The sequence below is a fragment of the Schistocerca nitens genome, chromosome 2 (genome assembly GCF_023898315.1).
Source record: "Schistocerca nitens isolate TAMUIC-IGC-003100 chromosome 2, iqSchNite1.1, whole genome shotgun sequence".
NCBI lineage: Eukaryota > Metazoa > Arthropoda > Insecta > Orthoptera > Acrididae > Schistocerca > Schistocerca nitens.
The window spans coordinates 194,959,911-194,979,566 of NC_064615.1; the positions used below are offsets into that span (position 1 = coordinate 194,959,911).

Below are 19,656 nucleotides of genomic sequence, written 5' to 3' on the forward strand. Positions count from 1 at the left end.
TTCATTTATTATTCTTTGGCATTATCTTTTGCTTTTTAAATGTTCTGCACTCTAACAACTTATCATTGATCTATTTTATGTTTTATAGTTTATAAAAAACAATATGCCAATGTATTTTAGATATTCTCCTGCGTCTGCTATGTGTTGTACGTACATTTTAAATTTGAATTACTACACCATTCACAAAAGTACAAGAGTTATTTAGTGTTAATAATTCGCAAAACCAATAATACTATGTCTTCACGTGACACATGTCACATAGAGGGCGTGTCAAGCCCCGTCACACCGAGGTCTGCTGAACAAGTGCAGGTAACCAGCGACCTCAGTCTATGTGATTGCCATAAGCTTAGTGACAACAGTGCATCCCAATTTAAGTTATACAATATAGGTTTGTTTCTAACAAGTGTTATGTTCATATGCAGATGTAATTGTGATTTTCTATGTTGTACTCTCTGATCGTAATGTGAAAAAAATTTTTAACTTCTAGCACTAATGATGGTCACTCAGTAACAGAAAATCGATTTTGCAATACTAAAAAATATACAACCAATGCTGTCTCTTTTTTCAAGTATACCTGTTATTTATTTGTTGACACTCTCAAAAATTTTAAATGGTTTATTAATTTTCTTTGTAAGTATTGTTATCATAATTCTATAAACTATGTGCTGACTCAGTCCATGACCAAGAAGCTTTGCCTCTGGTGGTCCCACAAATATAGACAAATAAATAAATACATAAAATTGACTTTTGAGCCTACAAAAAAACACACTGACCCAATGTCAACAAAATCTGAAACAATGTGTATCTGCTACACCAAGCCCTCATCAGCTGTGATTTTTTTATGTTATCAAAAGAAATGTGCTCACTGTTCAATAGAAATGTCTAGTCATACATATTATATTTAATTATGATGCTCAGAAATGAGTGGTAATTATTCTGCAATGCATATTTGACACAACAGTACTAAATACAAATTGTCCAAAATTTAAGTCTCTACATTACAGTTCCCCAGGAAAGGGTAGTGATAAAATGAGAGAGGATTAGAACAACAATAGTGTTGTCAAAACATGATGCCTGATGAGGGAAACTACATGAAAAATTAAAAAATGCACTTTTCATCACCCTTCCGTAATTCATTCTTATTGGACAGAAAAATTAATTTATTACTGAAAGATATGTTTAGTGCATAATTATTGCAATAAAATAAATTTCACAACCAGAAATCAATAAAGGAAAATTACACACTTTCAGTACGCAATTCGATCTGTTGCATCCACTGTGAAAAGGTAAATAAATAGATATCCACAAATAAATCCAGAAATGTCATACTCTGAATTTTCCATCAAGGTACCTATGTAAAAGCTATTCCAAAATGCAAACAAGAAATAGCAGCTCATTCTTCCTACACAAACATTATCATCTCCCATTGCAATCATATGTAAACGCAGACACAGCAGCACTTCCAAAGTAATTAGATGAATAAATGGGTTATACACAATTTTCAAGTCATAAAAGTAAGTAAATAAAAAATATATCAAGCATTCTTAGTAAAAATATGTGCAGCAGAATGGCCACTTTAATATGGGTCATTATATCTGATGAAGTCACCCAAAAATAAGAAATCAGACTGTTTGTTCACCATCACTCAACCTAGGTTGAACACTATGGCAGCACAACAGGAAGCAGCGCAGTATTGTGATCCAATAAATACAGTACAACCATGTTGCACTCAAGAATGTAGAAACCATTCCTAATAAACTAACCACATCTTACTTACCAGGTTAACTACAATTATACTACTCTATTAACATTATCAAAATTGCAGGATTAGCTCTGATTAAGTACAAACCTCTCCTAGGTAGTAGTAATCAAGTGGCATCTGGGACTCAGGATATATATTTTCAAGATACCATCGGAAGCTCTTGCACTTCAGGCGTTCTCGAAGAGCTTTTCGCTCTGTCACATCACCTACATCCACTGCTCTTGCGCCTGTTTGGACACACATACATGTTTTTCAGGTGAATGAAAGAAAACAAGGGACATAGAATTTTACTATACTGAAATGTAAAATGCTTAAAAGACAAAAGCCAATACTGGATCCCTCTAACAGATGCAATTTAAAAAAGTTTGTTTTAAAACTACATCATAAGTTCATTATTATTATTATTATTATTATTATTTCTATATTTATTATTTCAATGGTAATTTGATGCCATATTAGGAGACATATATTGTGTCTTTTAAATGAAAGCATTTTGATGTGTGATTCCATAATATTCTGATTTTCAATGAAAATATATGATAACATAAACAGTATGGCAGTCAGTGGAAGGTTAGTATGACTGACCCGTATAAAATAATACAAGTAGTGTTACCCATGAAATGTTATTAATGACTAGTTGTTAAAGAAGCAGAGCACACATTTCATCACTATACATTCACAAAAAAAGAGAGAGAGAAAAAAAATTTCCAACAGCAGAAACAAAAATGACACAGTGAAGATAAGTAACACTTAAAATGTATGGTTCTGGAAATCTACGTAAACAAATGATTTTAAGATTAACACATGACAGGAAAATCCAGGAAGGAAAATGAAAAATGTAATAAGTGACAATATAAACTCATTCCGGGAACACACACACACACACACACACACACACACACACCTACAATGTCCTGATATCAAGTGGTATAATTAGGATCACAGGACTGAGAAAATGTTGTGGTGCTTGTCTCTCTCTCTCTCTCTCTCTCTCTCTCTCTCTCTCTCTCTCTCTCTCTATGTGTGTGTGTGTGTGTGTGTGTGTGTGTGTGTGTGTGTGTGTGTGTGTGTGTGTGTGTGTCTCCACTGTTCAGATCTTCACTATGCACTGAGCATTTAAAATTAGTTATTTCATTGTTTATACTTTTAGGATTACATACATAAGTAGCAACATCAAAAAATTTGGACCCCCACCCCCCCACATAAATACCCACACACTTGTGCACATACTAAACTTTGGCATTTGCACAGACAGGTACATGAAAGTGTTTACTGAAGCAGGAAAAACAACAAACATTCAAAAGCTAGCCATTATGCAATCTTTCTGCGTGTCTGCATGTTTAGGCAATGGTTGTCTTGTCCTCATTTTTTGTGTGGTGTTTCTATCTTGCAATTTACATTATCATAATATATAAGTGTTTTAGTACAAGGTGGAAAGTGGTTTGCATATAGGACTAGCCCCAAAAAGGCCAAATATGAATGTGAAAGATGCCCAGAATAAATGATTCTTTTCTTTGACCAACTATGTCTCATATTATTGGACACAGAATAGGCATCACTGCTTCTTTCACTTTCACTAGCACAAATATTGTTACGGATTTCACAAAACTCAGCAGTTATATTGTGCTGGCAAGATATGTCACAGATCTCAACATTTGCCACTTCTAATGCAGATACTAATGACTGAAACAATAAGCTGTTCCTCTACAGTTGTGAACATCCATTCAAGAATATTTCATGGCTCAGTTCTTTCTCAGTTTTTAATGTAATCCTATGATTTTAGTTGCTAAGTTTCTCCACTGCACAGACCAAATGCAGTGCACTGAAAGGATAGGAAAACAAACTTCTGGCAGTCCAATTGGCGGGGTAGGTGAGCAATCTGTATCCACTTAACTGAATCAGCAAGTCAAACCATTACATCTAAGCACAATCTTGTAGCATACCCCAAGATGAGAGGAATCTCCTACTGTGAGGACATGGGTGGTTTCCCCAACGTTGTCATAACAGTTGGATTCCTCTCACTGTAGGGTCTGAGTGATCCGCTCCTCCTTTCTAACTTTCCCGAACTTACCCGTTTCCTCCTAAAGGAAGAAACTAATAGTTTCGAAAGCTAGGAATAGTTATTTCACTTTTAAAGGTATCTATTGGTAGTAGTGGAAACCCCCCTTTAAAGTAATTATCAGTGGCATTATTAATTACCTTACACATGCTGAATTCCAGTACCCTCAATTGTCCTGTATGTTTTAGGGACGTCTTTTATGAATGCAAAATGTTAATTCAATGATATTTGAAGAGAATACAGAAAAATTACCCTGGAGTGGAATCAAACTGCTGTTCAACATTAGGAATACATGGTAATCACAAAAAGTTATTTAAGATGCCTCAAAATAAAAGTTAATTTTATATGTCTATTGCTCTATCAATGGAATGAAAAATATATACAAAACTTGGGATAATTACTATCACAGTGAGACAGTTAAAAGCAGCTGACTATGATTAAGAGGTATGGCAATTTTGCTACATGTTCAAAATATTAGTTCAACTGAGTATTTGGTGTACAATGGATACTTTGGTGTATCTTTCATGTAACAAAAGCAGGTATCATCATATAATGCTCAGTCTTGTGTGATAAAGGCCACCGATACTTATTATTGCATCTCATGGAAATTTTGTTGAGACGCAAAAGACGTAGCAGATGAATGTCCTGATAATTGAAGATTATTTGTCATTCAAAGCAATGTTTACTCTCACCTACATATAAGATGACAAAAGAAGTAGAAAATAAGTATGAAAAACATAATTTTGTTAAGATCAGATCAGCACCTACATTGGTTGGCTCCTACATTTAGAGCAGACCAATTAAATTTCAAGAGCATGGAAGAATATTTGCTATTTTGTTGTGTAAACAGATCATGCCTTCTACAACGGTGCCTTCCCAAATGACATAATGTTCCAATCTCTGAATGTGTTTTTATTGGGCATGTCAGCACATGAACTAAAGAGTTGCAATTAGTGTTCTTTCTGCTTTACCATACACAAATAAATTAGAATCAAATTACTGACAGTACTACTGAAATTTTAAAAGATAATTTGATCTACACACATTAACACAATAAAATTTCTCAAATGTAAGTGATATAGCTTGTTAACAACCAGGTGATATAATACTTATTTTGTAGTATTAATACAATTTCAGTTTTGCTTATATTTGGTTAAAAGACACAAATTAAGACGGGATTACAAAAAAAGATGCATTCATCTCTCTCTCTCTCTCTCTCTCTCTCTCTCTCTCTCTCTCTCTGTCATGCACACATCACATCACAAAAGCAACACATTTACTCAACTGATATAAAAAATATTTATGGAAGTCAGTTTTCTACAAAGATATGAAGAAGAAAGGCACGACAAATATTAAGATACATAAATGGACCCGAAGCAATACAAATATTATATTCATTCAAATCTTTGTTAAAGCATGCATGTTACAGATAAAGTGAAGTCATAAGCATTCTGTACTGCAATATCAAACTCCTGGAAATTTTTACACATAAAGACTCTGTTCAAGTGAAGCTGATTTAAGTCCACTCTGTTGAAAATTATTAGTACGCACTTCCCCAATCGGAAAATGTGCTATTTTGCAATTATTTGGTGTCTCCCATGTATACTGATGCTAACTGCTCTTTACTATGAAGTCTTTCACAGCACTACTGCCAGTCAGAACTATTTTCTGTCACTGCTAACAGTCACACAAATACAATCAGATATGTGGAGACAAGTAAGTACTATCTTGCATCACTTGCTGAAACGTAAATTGGTAAATTTAAAACAATATACCACCAGAGAAAGACAAATGAAATCATCTCCCCTGCTCATTCCCCCCCCCCCACCCCCACCCCCAGTTTGGACCACAGCCAAGAGAAAATGAATGTGTGTGTGTGTGTGTGTGTGTGTGTGTGTGTGTGTGTGTGTGTGGTGGTAGTAGTAGTAGTAATAGTAGTAGTAGTAGTAGTAGTAGTAGTAAACAAATCAAATTCATTTTCCACCTTGTATGTGTGAGGGAACATTCAAATATACCATGCTTCAAAATTGCTGTCCACTACCCCACTCCCTGACACATAGTGCACATGGTGAATTTAATTCTGGGGTCAACACTGTCCAGGAGCTTGATAGTGCAGTTTACAAAGATAGGAAGAAGCTCACAGCCTGACCTGGGTTAATGCTGTAATAAAAGTCCTTCCATTCGTCCAACCAGACCTCTGCGAGTCGTGCATTGTTGTGATTCACTATCCTAGAGGTACCACCAGGAAATGTGTAAGGAGTTGACTTGCGGAAGACGTGGCCTACGTGGGAACATGTTGCGATCTCCAGGCTACCTCCACACATCCAAACCTGGCACAGCAAAGGGAAGGCTCACTAAAAATCTGTGTGGGTATGAGGAACAGGGAGGTAAGGTAATTGTGGGAAAACCACATTTACGGTTCTGGAATTATAGTGAAGTTAGATTTCCATGCTGAGTGGGTAGAACTCGTGCCTCAGAACAAAATCTGAAAGAACTAAAGGTATTTTACAACAATCAGAGTTTCCTGACCTTGAGATTACACAGTATACTTGAGAAAATAAGACAAATACAGATTTTTCAGCACTGCAATAGAAGTAACGTGTTACCTAATTAATGGCAAGGGTAGTGGAAGCATTGTTAGTAAATTGCAGTCCACTATAGGTGATGACAAAACACAAATAATATTGAATAATGAAGTGAATATTGTGCTGTTACAAAACATATATTATTGCTCAATATGTTACACTGCTACATGACACACAGTGACGAACTATGTACACCCGCAAACTGCTGCCACTGAGGTCGACCAAACTGTAGTCTCACGAATTCATTATTTTCTCTGCCCTGTGACTGTCAGATTGCTACATAAAATTTTTTATCTATGTGCATCATTCATCAATTAACTAATTTTCTCACTTATAGCCCTTTCTATACACTTTTCATTTACGTACCAATTGCAATACTGACAAACTTACCAGCACTTAGCAGTCTTTGAATGTTTTCACTTTCTAACACACCATACTGGAAGGCACAGTAAAATAATTTATACATTTTTGTATGATTTTGGTAGCTGACAGTGCAACAACTGCGAGACACACAGAAGAAGCATTTGGTTTTCTGCACAGGTATAAGAGATTACTCAAGTTCGCACTTAGATGTCCTACCAATCCCCTGCCATTAGCAGCGGCAGTATGCATTAACTATCAAACCACAGGGTGCAAACTCTCAGAAACCTTGATATAGCACAAACAAAATAAATTCTTTGTCATCATGTAAAGATAGTGCATGAAGAGAAAGTGTGTCATATTGAGAAACATGTAAAATCCAACAGGCTGCAACTACAATGTGAAGAATAGCATCAGCATTCCCATAAAACATGATGTAGCCAGCCAGACCTTACAGAGAAATGGGATATTTGTTATATTACTAAAATTATGGTGGGAGACTAGTATGTCAGTTGGCCTAGGTCCTGGCTGCCCTTCTGATATTTCACAGTACAGTAGAATGTTCCCATCTCTTAGTACTACACAATTTTTTACTATCTGTAAATGATGCTGTTTGATGTTCCACAGAAAATCTCTTATTTACCACCTTCCCTGACACACACATGTAACAAGTGAGATTATGAAAGCATGTGTATCAGATTATTTATCTAAAGACACATTTTTCTGCTGCATAATCCTATTTTGAAAACCCACAAAATCATCTACTATGCGAAGACCTATTTTTCACTGGAAACTAGTTTTGATCCATGAAAGATATTTGTAATCTTTTTCTTCTAGACAAGTAATGGCCAAAGGTTCATTAAAAATAGACAAACATATTTATGCAACTATGAAATAACTGAGACAGAAGCACTAACTTTGTTTTTTTGCAAATGGACTGCTTATAGATAATTATTTTCACCTCAGTCCACAGTAGAACAGAAAAGGGAATGACTAGTAGCAGCACAAGGTACCCCCTGTCATGCACTATAGTGCAACTTATGGAGCATATTTGGATACAGATGTTTTTTGTGTCAAAATATTATATATGTATGACACAAATACAGATACTTGACCCTCTTGAGAGTTATACTTAATAAGTGATTTTTGCATTGCTGATGTGGTGCACCAACTGGGAAGTTTACTAGACACTATGTCAAGAACGGCATCAATGTCACCTGTCAGTTACATGTCAACTTCCACAGTGGTGCACCTAATAATTTAAAAATAGCGATAAAAAAGAAAATATGGGGAGAGTGACTGGACAAAAGAGACACCTGTGAGTAGCCAGATACTGTCATGGATAAATTTAGCTGTGTTTACCAAAAAGACGACAACTCGGTAAGCAATTCCAAATGGTGCACTTCTTCAATTGCGAAGTATGAGAGAACAAGAATGAATACATCTGTTGTGATTCACAAAATAAACAGAAACCTGAGAACGAAATGAAAGCTCGAACATCTCTCCTACATATACCCTACTCCAAACTCATTTCGTTTTTTCCCAATAAACACTTACGCAGATAATAACAAAGCAAGTATAATATCAACTGTAACCCTTAAGCAGCTGCATTAGTGAAGACAATCACAGAGATCTAATGAAATGTGAATCAAATCTGATGCAGTTCTGCAAATAGCAAACTAAAATAAGCTATTCAAAAAATACTAATAGCTACCAATATACACACATAAAAGTACACACACTATCCTAGCTTTAGGAACAACTAGTTCTGAACTACTTCACCTCTGAGAGCCAGACCTACAAACAAATCAGGGGTATTGCTACAGGAACCAGGATGGTGCTGCCCTATGCCAACCTTTTCAAGGGCTATATAGAAGAGGCATTTTTTCAAGACCAAGAAGATGTAACTTCTCCCTGGCTTGGTACAGATTTAGTAACTACACCTTTGTGGTTGAGATTCACAGTGAAGAAGAACACCTCCATTTCCTGCAAGAGCTAAACCTCTTTTCCCAGCTCAAGTTCAGTTTGAAACTGAATCCCTCAACACTTACACTAACAAACTCTCCCACAAATACCCCATAGATACTGCTCACAAACAAATCTCCCATGCAGTATCCTGCTGTCAACCCATGGACAATAGAGATCCCACATCCATGAAGACTCAGAAGCAGTCCCTTTGTCACCCTGTATCACTCAGCACTTGAATACCTCCATACTTTACTCTGTAAAGGCCAGTGCTGTTTTTCTGGGAGAATGCTGGGAGATGCGTACCCCTAAACTTTTTCGTCAACAAAATAATTTTTTTTACGATGTTGAGAACTTGGAAGAGTGCCAAAGATTTATTTCACAGACAAATTTTTTTATTTCAATTTTTCGTGTTGGTAATTGCAATACGAACGATACCAGTGCAGTTTTTGGTGGGAAAAGTGATGTCATTGACTGTTTCGAGCATTTCGAAGCTGCGGCAACCGTTCTCGGCAACTGAATCGTTGGCAACCAGTTCAACAAGCATGTAGTGCCCTCGCCAGCTAATAGTGGGCGATGGTAGTGCTAAACGGATATGCGTACGCTCAAATGCCGAGCTATCAATAGATGTCTCTACGGTCCAGCTACAAGGCTAAAAGCAGACAGGTGGTACCCCATGCTTAAGTTATAAGTAATTTTCGCTGCATTATATCCAATGTTGGAGTAACCTCAAACTTTTTTTCATAAAAAAAGCACTGGTCAAGGCTATACATTTCTCACATCAAACCCCAAAATGAAATCCTCCCTCCCTAATAGCCTCCCAATATCAGCAACTGTCATCTTGTCATTCTCCTAAATTCCATAGCTTGTTAGTCAAATAATATGATGTTCCTAAACTCTCATCCTTAGCCCAAGGTCCCTGCTTCTGAAATCATTCTTGCTGTAAAGCAACTTTCTTGTGCCAACAGCACAGTGTTTCATAATCACTATTAAACTGCATGAGTGCAGGAATGGGCATAGAGAAGAACTGTCTGCCTTTGTGTACATAACATCTCATTATTTTCTCCAGATCTTAACTTTGTCTCCTTTTTCCTACTCTTCCCCCCCCCCCCTTTTTCATCTTTGTCTCCTCTCGTCCTCACCACTACAGGTGGGTCCTGTTCATCCTGCAATGTGAGTGACTGTCTTGCCTTTTTAATGTTCCCTAACTTATCACTTTCTCCTCTTTAAGACAAAATTAATAGCTCCTCAGCACATATAGGAGGCACTGAGTCACAGACAGGTACAAAGAAAAAGAATGCTAAAAATATTTCAGATTTTGGACACTCTTCCTTCAGTAGTAGAAAACACACTGGGGTCAAAGGCACCAACCACCTTACTACCCGGAGACAGTCATCGTGTGTGCGAATTGTTTTTGTATGGATGTGTGAGAGTTTTCTGCTTCTGAAATACAACTTTGTCCAAAAGATAAAATGTTTCTAGTGTTCTTTTTTATTGCGCCTGTCTGCAGCTCAATGCATCCTTTATGTGGTGAGCCGCTATCTATTCTTTCCACATGGTTGTTATCCCATCCTGGATTTTCCAACGGTTTTATTCTGAACTAATAGTTTTGAAAGCTAGGATAGAGTGTGTACTTTTACATGCACTCTATGTATTGGCAGTACTAAACACGTCACATCCTAAAGGTAATCATTACCCAACAGTTATGTCTCATATGTTCTTAGTTTTCCTGAGTGAAGTTTTCTTTTGATAGAATAAATATTTACTTCCAAGTTTGTTTCTGGCTTAATTAGGACACAAACACTCTCACAGTGAACATTTTCAACATCTGCACAGGAGAGTATCATAGCATTAAAGTAAATTCCCACACTTAGGAGCAAATTGGTTCATTACATTAGTTATTATTTCAGTACTGCCATACTGAAAAAGTGCTTTCTTTGAACTGATGCTAACAAAAGTATGTGTACTGACTACATGTTAATAATCACAGGTTAGTTAAGCATTCCCAAAACAATGCCTTCAAAGCAGTGCAACAAATTCATTACATATTGAATACCACCCCACTGCAACCACACACAGGTAACATGTTAGCACACCAATGATACTCATGCTGCTAATCAAATTACCTTTCAGACAGATGACAAAGATATGATAAGTACCTATAAGAAAATTAGATGAATGACACAGTAAATTAAGGGTTTGTAAACACAGTGCATTTGGAACAAACACTGGTTATTTCACACCAAAAGAAAGTCATTGCCAACACAGTCAATTACTCTGTTTCTTGGTTAAAAATATAGTTCTGCCAGGATAATTGTTACAACCACATCTAAGAAAGTTAATCTGGTATGTTTATATCTACTTGTTATTAACCTGTCCATACAGAACACTTAAATTATATGGTTACTACTAGGACTCATAAACAAATAGCCAATGCACAGGTTTTAGAGTAGCTAACATGTAAAACAACAGTGAGGAATAAATTTTTATCTAATGATTGTTACCACATCTGTTTCCACAAAACAAATCAGAAACAGCGAGAGAGGTATGTGCCTTGTTTCTTGATTTAAGAATAAAAACATAATGTATAAAGCACAAAATATAAAAAGGGTAGATTGCTACGTATCACATAGAGGAGGCATTGAGCCACTGATAAGACCTATGACAAAATTGCTATATTTATATTCAGCTTTTGGACTAAGTCCTCCATCTCACTTGCACACGGGCGGGCGGGCGCACGCACGCACGCACGCACGCACGCACGCACGCACGCACACACACGCACACACACACACACACACACACACACACACACACACACACGGCCACTGTCAACTCCTAGCATTAGGGCCTCAGTGACCGGAGCTGACAGCGGCCATTTTATGCTGATTGTGCTTGTATGAATATGTGTGAGTTTTCTATGTCTGATGAAAGACTTAGTCCAATAGCTGAACATAAATACAGTATCCTTTTCAGTGTGCTGTCTGCTACCCAACAGTTCCTCTATGGAGTGAGTAGCAATCTATCCTTCCCATATTATTTTTAATCCATTCAGTATTTTCCATCGTTTGAAAGCATAAATTATGGCGTATTCCCAATTACACTTTTCTTTCTTACTGAATTACAGAAGCTCCACATAGGATTCATACAAGTGACGTGCACCAACATAACCGTTATTCGTTAGAGCAAAGAGTTATTGAAACCCGAACCCACATGCCGACCAAATGGCTAACTGCCATGATGATTATTCGGTCTGACCGATATGTCGGCAGGCCTGTAGCTGACCTGGATTCATGGCATAGTAAAAGTCACGCCACTCGTCCATCCAGACCTCGGCGACACGGGCGGCGTTGTGCAACACTATCTTAGACACTCCGCCAGGGAAAGTGTAGGGGGACTTGTCCCTGAACACGTGGCCGACGTGCGAGCAGGGGATGATCTCCAATTTTCCGCCGCACTGCCACACCTGCAAACACAACGCTCATGCTCCGCACAGTTTTCTGCAGCTTTATGTGGTACATGACCCAACATTCACAGCAATATAGTCTATTTCAAGCAGATGATCAGTCTGTCATAACAAAACAGGTATACTACCTAATATCCATGGGTTAATTTAACATTGACTATTTGAAAAGTTAACATGTTAAAAAGTAGATAACAATACTTGTACAATACAGATTCTTTCTCTAGTGACACCATAAAATCATGTGTGTATATCAAATCAGTCATACACAGTATTTCCATTAACTACAGTTTCCTCTCTTCTATATTAAATGGGCCTTATTCTCACTCTTCAAAAAATGATTATGACACATCCAATAAATGCAAAAAACAGTCCTGTCTCAATATTCTAAAAGGATTGTGATGTTTTGAAGGGAAAAAGCAGACAATTGTCTTTATGGGAAAATCTCAACCATTATCTTTTATCAGAAGCTTGCAACCATAATCCCTTCCCCATGACTATGACCAAAAGAAATAATAATTTAAAAAAATGTCACTATGTGATTGGTGATTATAACTGAAGTCATTAATGTTGTAATTTCTCTTGATTCCCTTAACTGATGAGATTACTGTACCTTATGGTTGCATCAAACATACCTTTCATTGGTGTCCAAATAAAAATAAGTCTTTATTGAGAAACAACTTGTAACATTGGTCCACTGGAAATAGTGGTTATGTTCTCCTAGAGAAGATAGGTTACAGGAATTCGACATGCAGTTTTCATGGAAATGTGCTTCCCTCCATTATTGGAAAAGATTGCTTTAATTGCAAGACTGAATTGAGATCCTGTCCATTCTAGTCGGCACAACATGAAGCATGAACTAACAGATTTTTCCACCTCTTTTTGGTAGAACAACATTATAAATGGATAGCACAATACTATGCTTTTCATTAATAATTATGAAATCAGCTAAGTCAAACATTAGGTAAAACATTATGGCAGCAGAGACCGAAACAAATATAAAATAACACAAACAGCAACGTTCAGAACCAGCTTCTCCACCCCATTCCCACACAATTAAACAAAGGTCGACGTGGCACCTAGATTTTTATCAAATATTACTCCATTTTGCAATTTTTCTTACAGCTAGTGCCCAAAAATGATGTGCTAATTTAATTTTTATTAACTAGCAACACCCTCCCCCCACCCTCTCATCCGCTTTATGTTTTACTCCATTAGATTTCTGTGAGCAATAGAGGCAACGAGACAGTAGTGTAACATCAATGATGTGATGCAAGACTGGATTACAGAATGGTGGGATGGGAAACAGACCACGGCCTTTTCCAGGGGACCATCCCAGCTTTCACCATTTACAAAATTTAATTTTAGTTTATGGATCCTGAATTGCTAAGTTATCTGGTGTGCTTTTGTTCATTACTGTGATGTTTCATTTACGTACAGTACACAAGTAGCAGTAACTTCATACCTATTGAATACTGAACACATATTCATATTTGCATTCAAAACTTCCCATACTTTAATATTCTCAAACGATAATTGCTCTTCTACCTCAAACAACATGGACAGCCTGTGAGGTGATCAAATTTAATTCATTACTGAAACTACTGTTCTCCATGACGAAATAGTTCCTCTGCATGGAATTGTGTACTATGAGGGGGGGAAAAAAGTCAGCATAATTGTGTACTATGAGGCCAGAAGCTCTTTAAAAAAAAGTCAACATAATTTAAAGAAACAGAAACAGTCCTAGTACACACATAATATGACACAAATTGTAAACTAGTCCACTAATTTACTAGGGAAGGTACAGACAGTAGAGATATGCCTCACTGCAGTAAAAATGTGGCATCAAAAAATCTATTAAAAATGACAAATTTTAAATCCCAGCTGCAACAAACCACAAGCATCTAAAATATAGCATTCACATGAGGAGATTCATAAAAGACTATCCATACAATTTCAATAAAACACAGCAGAATAACTAGATAAGATCAAGAATTAAATATCAGTACACACACAGTTAAAAAGGTTGCTGATTACTTTGGCTAGGTGCCTATTTAAATATAATGGGTGACCAAGCCACTATGTGACACATTAAACTCTTACACCCAATATTTTGGGAAGGAGTCCTAACATCACACAATACCTTAAAACATGAATCACACTCATCTCATTATCAGTTAAAATAGAGAGCAGCCCTGTTGGAGACCAAGGTCTATGATAAGGTGGTCTACAAAGATACTCAATTAAAATAGGCTGTATTGACACCTGTGTTCCACATCACTGATGCAGTAGTGGCTCCTTGCAATGGAGGAGAAAGCCATGTGTCAACAGGCAATATCCTACTCTGGCCTGTAAGGTCTACTTCTTCAGCTCATAATGGTCGACAGGAGGTAAGCCGTGGTCGCAATGAAGGTTCCACTGATGGCAGCTTATTACCAGCCATTTAGCCTCCCACAAACACATGGTCTTCTGGGTCACGTATGTGGCAACAGCCTGCAGGGGGGGGTTGAACAGCAATCAGGAGGTGGAAGGTGGCAAGCTGCCTTGACAGCTGTGTCTGTGAGTTCACTGCCCCAGATCCCCTGTATGTCCTGATACGCAGTAGAAAATTATTTGCTTTTCACGTCTTTCCAAGAGAAAGAGAGTGTCCTGCACCTCTTCCACCATCCTACCTACCGGGTACATCAGACCAATGAAGGAGAACACTTTGTGAATCTGAGCAGATGAGAAATTTCTTGCCACTACGTCATCTCATGTGCTCTATTGCCCTTAGGATAGCAACCAATTTTGCATAATAAATTTTAACTGCTCTGGGACCCCTATCCTAGGCCAAAGTCATGGAATATGGAGCACCTGATACAATCCCCCTGCATAGGATCATCCAAGTAAACACTAATAAAATGTAGTAAACACTAATAAAATGTAGGTCGCAGTTTAAAATCTTGTAAAATTTTGAAAGTATAAGATGGTGCACAGTTCTTCCTGTGCTCAGTGAATTCGAAAACTAACCTGAGCCTCTTTAGTAGCCAATGGCCTCATTGCCCTGGTGATCTTGGAACAGCCAGAGCCCTGTGTGCTTGATGTACGATGAGGAGGAAATATCAAACAGACAGTGGAGGCTTACTAGCCTCTGCACACAAACTAGCAACTGGACTCGTCCAACAAGCACAATGCTCTCATGGTGAACTACATTCAGCATTCTGAGGTATGAAAGCCTCACAGATCCATAAATCTGGCATCCGTATTCAAGCAAGGTTTCTGCAAAGACTTCGTAAAACTGGAGCAAAACTGCCCCATCGGCTCCAATATACTGATGAGTGAGCATTTGGAGATGTTTCAAGCCTTGAATTTTCTTAATTTCTGATCTTTAAGGTGTGGTGGCCACATTAGCCAATCACCAAATGTGAGGCACAGATATTTCAGCTTTTCCTAAAAAGTGTGAATAGTATCCCCATTTTAAAACAGGCAAGTTAAAAAATGAATGGGAGCGATCAAAAATCGCCATACAGGATTTAAAAACTGCGACGTTCACCCATTCCTCCATCCACCTGATCATCAAATGCAACTGTCAAGCAGCTGTTGCAAGGCTGGAGGAAGCACAGTTTCAGGCTCTGTCTCAGGCTGATACTGATCTTCGGCCTGACATGGCTGCTTGTCCTGTTCCAGAGGTTGGCCCTCAGTCTGCAAGATCCGGGCGGTCGCAGAGGGTGGGCTTACTGGTAGTTGGGAGCTCCAACATCAGGCGCGTAATGGGGCCCCTTAGGGAAATGGCAGCAAGAGAGGAGAAGAAAACCAATGTGCAATCCGTGTGCATACCGGGGGGAGTCATTCCAGATGTGGAAAGGGTCCTTCCGGATGCCATGAAGGGTACAGGGTGCACCCATCTGCAGGTGATCACTCATGTCGGCACCAATGATGTGTGTCGTTATGGATCGGAGGAAATCCTCTCTGGCTTCCGGCGGCTATCTGATTTGGTGAAGACTGCCAGTCTCGCTAGCGGGATGAAAGCAGAGCTCACCATCTGCAGCATCGTCGACAGGACTGACTGCGGACCTTTGGTACAGAGCCGAGTGGAGGGTCTGAATCAGAGGCTGAGACGGTTCTGCGACCATGTGGGCTGCAGATTCCTCGACTTGCGCCATAGGGTGGTGGGGTTTCGGGTTCCGCTGGATAGGTCAGGAGTCCACTACACGCAACAAGCGGCTACACGGGTAGCAGGGGTTGTGTGGCGTGGGCTGGGCGGTTTTTTAGGTTAGATGGCCTTGGGCAAGTACAGAAAGGGCAACAGCCTCAACGGGTGCGGGGCAAAGTCAGGACATGCGGGGACCAAGCAGCAATCGGTATTGTAATTGTCAACTGTCAAAGCTGCGTTGGTAAAGTACCGGAACTTCAAGCGCTGATAGAAAGCACCGAAGCTGAAATTGTTATAGGTACAGAAAGCTGGCTGAAGCCAGAGATAAATTCTGCCAAAATTTTTACAAAGGTACAGACGGTGTTTAGAAAGGATAGATTGCATGCAACCGGTGGTGGAGTGTTCGTCGCTGTTAGTAGTAGTTTATCCTGTAATGAAGTAGAAGTGGATAGTTCCTGTGAATTATTATGGGTGGAGGTTACACTCAACAACCGAGATAGGTTAATAATTGGCTCCTTTTACCGACCTCCCGACTCAGCAGCATTAGTGGCAGAACAACTGAGAGAAAATTTGGAATACATTTCACATAAATTTTCTCAGCATGTTATAGTCTTAGGTGGAGATTTCAATTTACCAGATATAGACTGGGACACTCAGATGTTTAGGACGGGTGGTAGGGACAGAGCATCGAGTGACATTATACTGAATGCACTATCCGAAAATTACCTCGAGCAATTAAACAGAGAACCGACTCGTGGAGATAACATCTTGGACCTACTGATAACAAACAGACCCGAACTTTTCGACTCTGTATGTGCAGAACAGGGAATCGGTGATCATAAGGCCATTGCAGCATCCCTGAATATGGAAGTTAATAGGAATATAAAAAAAGGAAGGAAGGTTTATCTGTTTAGCAAGAGTAATAGAAGGCAGATTTCAGACTACCTAACAGATCAAAACGAAAATTTCTGTTCCGACACTGACAATGTTGAGTGTTTATGCAAAAAGTTCAAGGCAATCGTAAAATGCGTTTTAGACAGGTACGTGCCGAGTAAAACTGTGAGGGATGGGAAAAACCCACGGTGGTACAACAACAAAGTTAGGAAACTACTGCGAAAGCAAAGAGAGCTTCACTCCAAGTTTAAACGCAGCCAAAACCTCTCGGACAAACAGAAGCTAAACGATGTCAAAGTTAGTGTAAGGAGGGCTATGCGTGAAGCGTTCAGTGAATTCGAAAGTAAAATTCTATGTACCGACTTGACAGAAAATCCTAGGAAGTTCTGGTCTTACGTTAAATCAGTAAGTGGCTCGAAACAGCATATCCAGACACTCCGGGATGATGATGGCATTGAAACAGAGGATGACACGCGTAAAGCTGAAATACTAAACACCTTTTTCCAAAGCTGTTTCACAGAGGAAGACCGCACTGCAGTTCCTTCCCTAAATCCTCGCACAAACGAAAAAATGGCTGACATCGAAATAAGTGTCCAAGGAATAGAAAAGCAACTGGAATCACTCAACAGAGGAAAGTCCACTGGACCCGACAGGATACCAATTCAATTCTACACAGACTACACGAAAGAACTTGCCCCCCTTCTAACAGCCGTGTACCGCAAGTCTCTAGAGGAACGGAGGGTTCCAAATGATTGGAAAAGAGCACAGGTAGTCCCAGTCTTCAAGAAGGGTCGTCGAGCAGATGCGCAAAACTATAGACCTATATTTCTGACGTCGATCTGTTGTAGAATTTTAGAACATGTTTTTTTGCTAGAGTATCATGTCGTTTTTGGAAACCCAGAATCTACTATGTAGGAATCAACATGGATTCCGGAAACAGCAATCGTGTGAGACCCAACTCGCTTTATTTGTTCATGAGACCCAGAAAATATTAGATACAGGCTCCCAGGCAGATGCTATTTTTCTTGACTTCCGGAAGGCGTTCGATACAGTTCCGCACTGTCGCCTGATAAACAAAGTAAGAGCCTACGGAATATCAGACCAGCTGTGTGGCTGGATTGAAGAGTTTTTAGCAAACAGAACACAGCATGTTGTTATCAATGGAGAGACGTCTACAGACGTTAAAGTAACCTCTGGCGTGCCACAGGGGAGTGTTATGGGACCATTGCTTTTCACAATATATATAAATGACCTAGTAGATAGTGTCGGAAGTTCCATGCGGCTTTTTGCGGATGATGCTGTAGTATACAGAGAAGTTGCAGCATTAGAAAATTGTAGCGAAATACAGGAAGATCTACAGCAGATAGGCACTTGGTGCAGGGAGTGGCAACTGTCCCTTAACATAGACAAATGTAATGTATTGCGAATACATAGAAAGAAGGATCCTTTATTGTATGATTATATGATAGCGGAACAAACACTGGTAGCAGTTACTTCTGTAAAATATCTGGGAGTATGCGTGCGGAACGATTTGAAGTGGAATGATCATATAAAATTAATTGTTGGTAAGGCGGGTACCAGGTTGAGATTCATTGGGAGAGTGCTTAGAAAATGTAGTCCATCAACAAAGGAGGTGGCTTACAAAACACTCGTTCGACCTATACTTGAGTATTGCTCATCAGTGTGGGATCCATACCAGATCGGGTTGACGGAGGAGATAGAGAAGATCCAAAGAAGAGCGGCGCGTTTCGTCAAAGGGTTATTTGGTAACTGTGATAGCGTTACGGAGATGTTTAATAAACTCAAGTGGCAGACTCTGCAAGAGAGGCGCTCTGCAACCCGATGTAGCTTGCTCGCCAGGTTTCGAGAGGGTGTGTTTCTGGATGAGGTATCGAATATATTGCTTCCCCCTACTTATACCTCCCGAAGAGATCACAAATGTAAAATTAGAGAGATTAAAGCACGCACGGAGGCTTTCAGACAGTTGTTCTTCCCGCGAACCATACGCGACTGGAACAGGAAAGGGAGGTAATGACAGTGGCACGTAAAGTGCCCTCCGCCACACACCGTTGGGTGGCTTGCGGAGTATAAATGTAGATGTAGATGTAGATGAAGTCATCCACGAAACAGGAACACTGTATGACACTCCTTACTGTGGGTGCAATACTGTCTAAAGTAATGGCAACCGAAGTTACACTTCGAACACGCTCTTGAGGGATGCCGTTCTCCTGTATCTAAAATACCTTTCTGATAGGAAGGTATATTTGAATGTGGTCAGGATCCCATAGGAACCTCACTTGTAAAGCTGCAATGTAATGTCATGCCTCCAGGTAGTATCGTAGGCCTTTTCCAAATTGAAGAATACACCGACATTATGTTGCTTAAGTACGAAAGCTCATTGAACTGTTGCTTCGAGCAGAGTCAGTTTATTAAGTG

General features: G+C 39.0%; 1 protein-coding gene across 4 annotated transcripts in view; it reads right to left on the reverse strand.

Moving 5' to 3' along the window:
* Window positions 1–19,656, reverse strand: part of LOC126235892 (polypeptide N-acetylgalactosaminyltransferase 5) — a 248,367-nt gene that overhangs the window by 16,806 nt on the left and 211,905 nt on the right. For 3 of the 4 annotated variants that reach the window (XM_049944823.1, XM_049944826.1, XM_049944825.1), the window contains exons 7-8: window positions 12,017–12,197; window positions 1,850–1,989 (exon numbers count right to left, since the gene is read on the reverse strand). In XM_049944823.1, coding sequence (XP_049800780.1) covers window positions 1,850–1,989; window positions 12,017–12,197 — 321 coding nt within the window. Of the gene's footprint in view, window positions 1–1,849; window positions 1,990–5,970; window positions 6,152–12,016; window positions 12,198–19,656 lie in introns of all 4 variants that reach the window. The other variant, XM_049944824.1, reaches the window with a different exon arrangement.